The 8765-nt window shown below is 44.5% G+C and overlaps 1 protein-coding gene across 1 annotated transcript in view; it reads left to right on the top strand.

Annotated features, from left to right (window-relative positions):
• MYRF (myelin regulatory factor) overlaps positions 1-8765 on the top strand; it is a 126691-nt gene that overhangs the window by 95322 nt on the left and 22604 nt on the right. The window contains exons 6-12 of the mRNA XM_018565168.1: positions 3660-3942; positions 5018-5112; positions 5493-5616; positions 5834-6029; positions 6701-6777; positions 6882-6992; positions 8477-8489. Coding sequence (XP_018420670.1) covers positions 3660-3942; positions 5018-5112; positions 5493-5616; positions 5834-6029; positions 6701-6777; positions 6882-6992; positions 8477-8489 — 899 coding nt within the window. The remainder of the gene's footprint in view (positions 1-3659; positions 3943-5017; positions 5113-5492; positions 5617-5833; positions 6030-6700; positions 6778-6881; positions 6993-8476; positions 8490-8765) is intronic.

The following is an 8765-nucleotide window of genomic DNA, read 5'->3' as shown; positions in this document are numbered from 1 at the left end:
GCAGTGGCTGGTCTTGCCTAGGGTGCAAAATAGTCTAGCACCAGCCCTGATTTCATTACATAATTTCCTTAAGCTTAGCCTACATTAAACATCCTTGGGCATGAGACAGCCACCATCTGATTGGAAGAATGAATGGTGCCTTATTCGCCCAAATGGGGCCCAGATCCTTGAGTCTCATGAATTCCTCTGTGAGACCCATCTGCTGTGGGCAGGAGGCGCCGTACAATGCAATGACAGCTGCGAATGTCCGCATCTGTTCTCAAGCCATTTGCATGTAATCGTACATGCTGCAATTACCTGTGGATGAATCTGGACTAGGATCCCTGGACTAGGGGTGCCATCTGTCCAGGATTCACCCGGACAGTCCGGATTTTGAATGCTGTGTCCGGGTTTCATGGCAGCTGTAACCCAGGCACAAGATGTCAGGCAGACAGGGGCAACCAAAATTAGATAAGATAGGGGCTACTAGACCCCCACTAAAAATAGTTTCGACTGTGATATTTACATATGAAAGGGTGGCACTATTTACATATGAATAAGCCGTGACGCATTCTTGCCAAAATATTTCCCTGCGTCGCTAGAGTGTTCAGGTTTCACTGGAAGAAAAGGTGGCAACCCTACCCTGAAAACAGACTGTTTAAGCCCAGATGCGATTGTCCGCGGGTAATCGCATACTGTGCGATCACATGCAAATGGCCTGCGAACAACTGCAGGTGGTGGCAGCTGTCATTATATTGTACAGTGCCTCCTGCCTGCAGAAGATAGCATAAGTCTCACGGAAGAATTCATGAGACCCAACAATCCAGCCCCATTTGCAAGTGTGAATGGGTGAATAACAGTTGGATCAGGAAACAGTTGCACATCTGTGGTTGCTCTGTGATAACAGCAGACATTCCTGGGCTAGTTGACATCATGGAAAAAGTTCATTATCTAAAATACAAATTACCATAAGCTTGTTCTTCTTCCCCAAAGATAAGTTTGGCATCAGTGCTGTCCACTCGGTGCAGTAACATGTGCATGCCAGTATGATCACACATGTGTATGCCACGGTCTACCGGCTCACATGTCAAGTCTATGGCTAGCACTGTAATGGCGGGATCCGCTGATCCCGATGAGCTGATCTCTCATTGAAATGGACAAGAAATATGCCCGCCCATCCCAGATTGCTTATACTATTGTTAGGATACAACAGCTTTCATGCCTTTAAAATGGCGCTTGTAAATTTTTGTGGGTTTGCTGTTAATTTGGCGCTCCTCCAAACGGAATATTTATGCAATGCGCTGCTTAGTAGCAGTTATCTTATCACGCATCTACCTATTACCCAGCACAGTACATTTGGTACTATTAGTTACCATGCTAGATCTGTTTATCAGCCACTTCTTTTATTACACACATAATGCAGAATCACTTCACCACTACAAGTTACAGGTTTTTTTTTAGCTTTCCCAGAGCACTTTGTATAAAGCTGTAGAGTCAAATACACCTTGCAGTTTTATTTTTATGTAGCAAGCATTTAAATGTTTATATAATTGCAGCGTGAGTGTTAAAGTGTATCAAAACCCAATAAAGAAAATGTAATTGCAGCTGGCTAGACCTTAGATGTGGTGACTGCATTTTTTTCCTTGTGATCCTGCCAATAACACGTTTCTTTCCTATGGTGACAATCCCACTTAAAGGAGAACTATTAAGGCTTTTCCCCATAGTTCTCCTTAGGGTAACAGGAGGACACAAACTAGCGTCCTCCCGACACCCTAAGCTCAGTATTCCGCAATCTACAGCTCGCGGTATACTGAGACGCCGCAGCTGAAGCGGATCCCGACAATTGTGCGGGGATCCGCCCAGCTGCGTGACTGACAGCTGGCTCAGCCTATCTAGAGGCAGAGCCAGCTGTACCCGCCTCCTCCCCATCCGTTCCGCCAGTCAGCACTGGCGGGTCGGAGCGGGGAGGGGGGAATCCAGCCCCTCCCCTGTCACGGCTCTCTGCCAAGAGGTGAGCGAACGCCGGTATGTGTTCGCTCACCTCCCAATCTACTGAGCCGACCTGTGACAGTCTCATTGTCACAGGTTGGCTAGAACTATGAGGTGAGTGAAAAGCACTCATCTCATAGTTCTCCTTTAAGCTGGCCATATAGTGCTGACATTTTGGCCAGGTTCTGCTGACTCTTTCAAGCAATGTGTTGCCCAGATGGCACCACTACTTTGACAAAATAACATATTTCAAATGACTTTTGTGGTCAGAAGAATTCCCCCCCATTCAAGCTGTTTAGTGAGGATGAGGGCATTGAGTGTTTTCTTCAGCATTCTTAGCCTAGTGGGGCTGAACAAGAAAACAAACATAGATATACAGCAGGGGTGTAACTAAAAATCACAGGGCCCACTTGAGACCCTGCACATACCAGAGTCCCCGCACAGCCCACCTGACACCCTGCAGAGGCTACCTGAGACCCCACACAGCCCACCTAAAACCCTGCAGAGCCCACTTTAGACCCCTCACATACCAGAGGCCCCACACAGCCCACTTTAGACCCTGCACATACCAGAGACTGCACACAGCCCACCTGACACCTTGCAGAGCCCGCCTGACACCCTGCAGAGCCCACTTGAGACCCCGCACATACCAGAGACCCTGCACAGCCCACCTGACACCCTACAGAGCCCACTTGAGACTCTGCACAGCCCACCTGGGATCCCACAGTCCACTTGATACCCTGCACATACCAGAGACTCTGCACAGCCCACTTGAGACACTGCAGAGCCTACTTGAGACCCCCACTCATACCATACCCCACCAGGCACCCTGCATAGCCCACCTGAGACCCTGCACAGCCCACCTGAGAGTGACCCTGCAGAGCCCACCATAGATTCTCTATGGTGGGCTCTGCAGGGTCTTAGGTGGGCTGGCCAGGGTCCCTTTCCCGGCACACCTCTTACCTTTAAGCCCCGATCCACTCGCTGCTGGCCCTGGCCTCCATTTCAACCAACGCTACTGCCGCCACTGGGCCTCCGCCACAGCCGCTGGGCATGGCCTCCTCCTCCTCAGCTTCTGGTTGTCACTAACTCAGCAACGGCTGTGAGGAGGAATGCACTGCTCCACAGATCACTGACGAGTTGTCAGTGATCTGAACAGCAGTGCGTTCCTCCTCACAGCCGCCAGTGACAGACTTGGAGCTTGCAATGCCATAACGACCCAGACGGCCTGCACGGCATCAGGGGGACCCCTTTGTCCCTGGTCCTGGTCGGGCCTCCCTGTGCCCCAGGCCCCATAGCGGTCACCTGGATCGCTATGGCGATAGTTCCGCCACTGCTATATAGCCACCTTTACTATACTGTATCTACGGAGAAGTTGTTTTGTCACCCTAGGATAGGAATGTGTCCACACAATAAGGAAGAGGGGCTCAACAGTCCATTGGGAACATTGTAACTGATAGGAGTGCAGCACAGACAGAGAGCACAGGACATTTTAAGCTAACATGATTTTTGACAGGATCAACAGGTATTTTTTTGCACATATAGAACAGATATTAATATAATACATTTAATTGTATATTTTAAAGACTAAATAAAAGACGTTAGGGTTTATATGACCTTTAATAGAAGATGCTCATATGTATCATAACGTTTGTGGTTTGATTGCATTGTGTGTCTTCTTAATTTTACAGACCCTCATCTGCTTCGCACTATGACCCCAGAAAATCTCTGTCACATTACCCCACCTTCCCGCCTGGAGCACCCACCACCACCACCTCACCTACAAGGCCAGCCCCCTCCACACCCTGCTCACCAGCAGCACTATCCTAGCATGCAACGGGATCTCTACTTGAAAGTGGAGTCAATGATGCCCCAATACCCTCCCCTTGGACCTGGAATGCCCCCCGCAGACCTTCATCATGCACAGCAGTCTCAGATGCTTCATCAGCTTCTGCAGCAGCAGCATAGCTCAGAGTATGTACTGTTCAGTGACATATCAAAAAGTCATGTTTGAAATGTTACTTTCCTAGATATGTGCTAAACCATCCCTTGAACTGTGGTTGAGTATTGAGAATTATAAATAATATTATTTTCTTGTGTCTGTGTACTTTACCTGCACTGCACTGAACAAGCCTTTAAGGCTAGGTTCACACCTGCACTACACTGCACGACACCCGGGACGCGCGCCCCAGGATCGCGCGGTCCTGCACAATGCAGGCAGCGATTTCCGCGCTGCCCCATTGATTTCAATGGGTTGACATACGGGCGGAAATTGCAGAAAGAAGGTACACCCGGGATGCGCGTCTGTTTTAGCCCGGTGCAACTGGGGTCTCATTAGAAAATAATGGCACCCACAGCACGATCGGTTCACTCCTTGGGGACTCCTGACCGCGCGGCAATCCACGGGAATGGCGCACAATTGCCGCGCAGTGAGGTGTCGCCAAGTGTTAACCGAGCCTTAAGGAACCTGAATCATAGAAATATGGGAGCTGCTATTACTGGGACAGGCAGATGGTCAGAATTCACCTGAAGTCTGACAGTTGCAGACCTGCCAAATGCATGAGATCATACACTGGGGTTCATTTACTAAGGGAATGGAGGTTGTTAATTTTTTGTTTACTGTTCAAAGTGAATGAAAGTAACTACTGTTGACCAATGTTCATTTTAAGTAGCCAGTCATGTGCAAGTGGAAAAAAATAAAAAACAAGATTTTTGCTACCACATATCTGGTTGATTAAAGGGCACACAGCTGCATTGTATTTATTAAGCTCAGTAAACATTCACTTTGCAAAGTGAACATACTCTATGGTAAATCAACCCCATTGTCTCCCATCTTCTGAGTGTGTAAATGACAGGGCCACCAATGGAGCAAATTTTCTTCATGAACAGGGCAAAGTTCGCTCATTTTATGGGCAGCTTAAGTCATTTACTGTTTCGGCCCATTCTGGACATGGTTTCACTGAGGATTTCCAAGATATTAAGGAGTTTGACTAAGTTACATTTCTTCTTTTTGTGACATTTTATGAATACAAGTTTTTCTTTATTGCAGGCTCCCAGTGCACCCAACAAAGAAGAGGAAACACTCGGACTCTCCAAACTTGAGGGATCAAGTATCTAATGGAGGCATGGTGAAACAGGAGCCGGGTACTGGCACACAAACATACACCCACACACATATATGTAGTGGAGGTGTGCACTTTATACAGGGTACATGTTGCAACACAAATGATCAGCCATATTTATTGAGTCAGGGTATGATGAAGCACACATATTGGCCAAAACCTCTCCAGCTGAAGTATGGAGGTAAACCACATACCAATGTTTAGCCACTGAATAAAAGCATTAGGGAACTTCTGAGATGAAATGTCAGGAACTGCACATTTCCATGAACTGATGCAGAACACACAGAAGTGACAGAACTGCAGTGAAATAAATGACACACTACACAATTACACGGTGGGAGGCTCGTGGGATGGTGTTTTTCATGTCAGCTAATTTGATATTTTTCTAAATTTCTCCTGAAGGTCTCATGCAAGACAATGACAGTCTTAATGGTTCCTACTTGGATCCCAACTACCAGTCAATAAAATGGCAGCCGCACCTACAGAATAAATGGGTGACCCTGTATGACAGCAACTACAAAGAACTGTAAGTAAACAGGAAATTGTAGTGTCATTTAGTATTATGCACAATTCGTGTTTTATAGACACATTATGTAACACTGGTTCATCAAATTTGCAGACTAAAGACAAGGCTTATGTATCTTGTGAGCTCAATTTGTCGGTGTTATATAAATAAACAGAATAAAATGCAGTAAGGGTTTGCATTGCAGGCACTGACTGTTCTATACAATTGCTCTTTGCAGCCCAATGCCGACCTACAAAGTGGATGCAGATAAAGGGTTTAACTTCTCAGTGGGAGATGATGCCTTTGTATGCCAGAAGAAGAACCACTTTCAAGTCACAGTATACATTGGCATGATTGGAGAGCCTAAATACGTCAAAACCCCTGATGGTATTTTACCTCTGGAGTGCTTCTTCTTAAAATTAAATGGTGTTAAGGTGAGTACAATAGAACGCTGATGTCTGTTCTCTTTTTTGTGACTGTTTTGTTTTGAAATTCACATAATTAAAGTGACACTAAACTCAGGAGTTGAATCTTAAAAATGCATTTAAGTATCTTAACTATTAACAAAAATTGTAGATTATTTGTGTATCACTCAGCTGTAGCTCCTCAAATCATCTCTGAATTGGTGCCAATACTGTCCTTCCTTCTGGAGGGTGGCTACTTTTGTTCCCCATGGTCCCTGTGTGTGTTGTAAAGTAGTCACCGCTCCAAGCTCACTCCCATGATGAACTACAATCTCACGCTTAGTTTACTAATTTGTAAAGAGATTGTAGTCCATCACAGGAGCGGGCTTGGAGCTGTGGTTACTTTACAACACACAGGGACCATGGGGAATAAAAGTAGTCATCCACCAGAAGGAAGGACAGTGTCTCCACCAATTCAGAGATGATTTGAGGATCTACAGATAAGTGATGCACAAAAAAGGCCCAGTATTGTCATATAGGCACCCTGTAATAATTGTTTATAAAATGTATACAAATAATGAAACACATAAAATAAAACATTTTCTATATTTATAAACCTAAAAAGTTATAAAAACGTGAAACCAAAAGCCATCGTACTTTGCCAATAATACACTCATGTTGGTTTTTTTCTTCTGTTACAGTTAGAGGCTATTAACCAGAGCATCAGTATTGAGCAGTCGCAGTCTGACCGAAGCAAACGTCCGTTCCATCCTGTTACGTAAGTAAAAGACACGATTAATAAAACAGACTTTATGTTTTATTGGATTTTCCAGAACAGGTTCATTGAAGTTTATCAATAATATGCAGACATTTTATTTCTAGGCTCACTCTTCCTCCAGACCAGGTTACGAAAGTGACAGTGGGGCGACTCCATTTCAGTGAAACTACAGCAAATAACATGAGAAAGAAAGGAAAACCCAATCCGGACCAAAGGTAAATGCCACTATGGATATTAAGTTATTTTTTTACTTACAATAAGGGTTAACACTGGCCAATAGCAATATTTTAATTCTGAAATTGAAAACTTTACAGGATATGCTTTGCAGTAGTGCGTGGTAAAACACACACTCTGTGTGGTAGATTGCAGTGCCATTATTTTAGAATGCCACTCCAGTGCATAGAACAGTAGGTGTGGCACCTGCACAGTGCATATACTTTGTGTTGTGGCGTGGCCTGGTTTTTGTTCTGATGCCGTGCCTTGGCCGCCCATTCTAATTGAATTGGCTTCCTTAACAAAATGCACAAATGTTAATGTGCACACAGTAATGCACCGCAACAGAATGGAGTTTGGGGAAAGAAGTTTAAGGGGCCCTTTTAGCCAGACTGTGATGCTGTCATGCTATAATAGCTTTGTGTGTTGTATAATGACATCAGTGCAAGGGTACTCTGGAAGTCTCCACACATCATTGCTATACATGTACACTGAGTGGCCAGATTATTATGACCACCTGACGTTTGTAGGCAAATTAGCTATAATTAGCTATAATTTTGCGCTGAAGTTGCTAGAGGGCCAGACCATTATACATAGGGAAGCAGGTTGTTTACCACGACAGTAGAAGTGATTTTTTTCTGAAGATATGGGTAAACAATGCGATTTAACAGCCTTTGAACGTGGGATGATTGTTGGCGCTCTGAGCCATGGAGCGAGTATCAGCAAAACAGCAGAATTCGTTAAATGTTCAAGAGCAGCTGTTGTTAAAGTGTTTAAAGACTGGACTGTCAGCCGAACATATGGGTCTGAACGTGCGAATTGCGGCCGTCAGTGACTAGTCAATGTCAGGGCAGAACGGAGAGTGGCAAGGCTGGTACAAGACAACAGAAGGGCAACAGTGCAGTGTCAGATTCTTCGCATCACCTTTCAACATCTCCTGGAGTCACGAGGAGGCCCAACGAAGTCATCTCGTGGAGTCATCTCGTGGCCCAACCAAGTACTGATGGGGTGGTCATAATAATCTGGCCACTCAGTGTATATTTGCTCACTGAACCTTCAGTCTTAGCGGGGAATGTTAAGGCCACAGACAGAAATATTTTAGGGAATCCCCGGACCTCTGGGGGGGTGGGCAAAGGGGCAGCTGTATCCATTGTAGATTTGGTTCTAGCTTAGTTAAAGCAAAATACTCCATTGCAGTTTGCTTCACTTAAAGATATGCTGTGTTTCATTTTGCCATATGATACACTTGTAAATAATGCCAGGAGGTATTCTTTTCTAATCTAAAAATGTCTGATAACCGTTGATGATAGATTTCATTCAGCCTCAAAGTAATTATGAAATAGTTACAAAGTTTCTAAAGCTTTCCAGAAGGGTACTTTTTAAGGGTTACTGCATCAATAGTTATATATTTTTAGTTATACCTATATCAGGGTTGGAATTTTAAATGATATACACATTGGTCATTCTCTACTTGTTTGGTTTTCAGATATTTTCTCCTGGTTGTGTATATATATATATATATATATATATAAGTATTACTATTACAATATAATACTTTTTTGTATTAATGTTATGTGAATTTGTTTTGGTGAGTTGTGCTTAAACACATTCATGCTACCAGACTGAAAAGAAAAATATAGCTTGGTCCATAACAAAGTGTTGCCTAGATATCTTAGTAGCTTCACAGGGATCCCAACTTGAAAAACGCAATTTATGGGAAGTTCCCTTCTCATTTCAGGGAGGTGCCCTATGCCCGCCCCCCACCCCCATGTGTT

This window comes from Nanorana parkeri, unplaced genomic scaffold, assembly GCF_000935625.1.
Source record: "Nanorana parkeri isolate BGI_ZX_2015 unplaced genomic scaffold, ASM93562v1 scaffold820, whole genome shotgun sequence".
Lineage (NCBI taxonomy): Eukaryota > Metazoa > Chordata > Amphibia > Anura > Dicroglossidae > Nanorana > Nanorana parkeri.
Note: the sequence above shows the minus strand (reverse complement) of the source record. Positions and strands in the feature narration are given on the sequence as shown.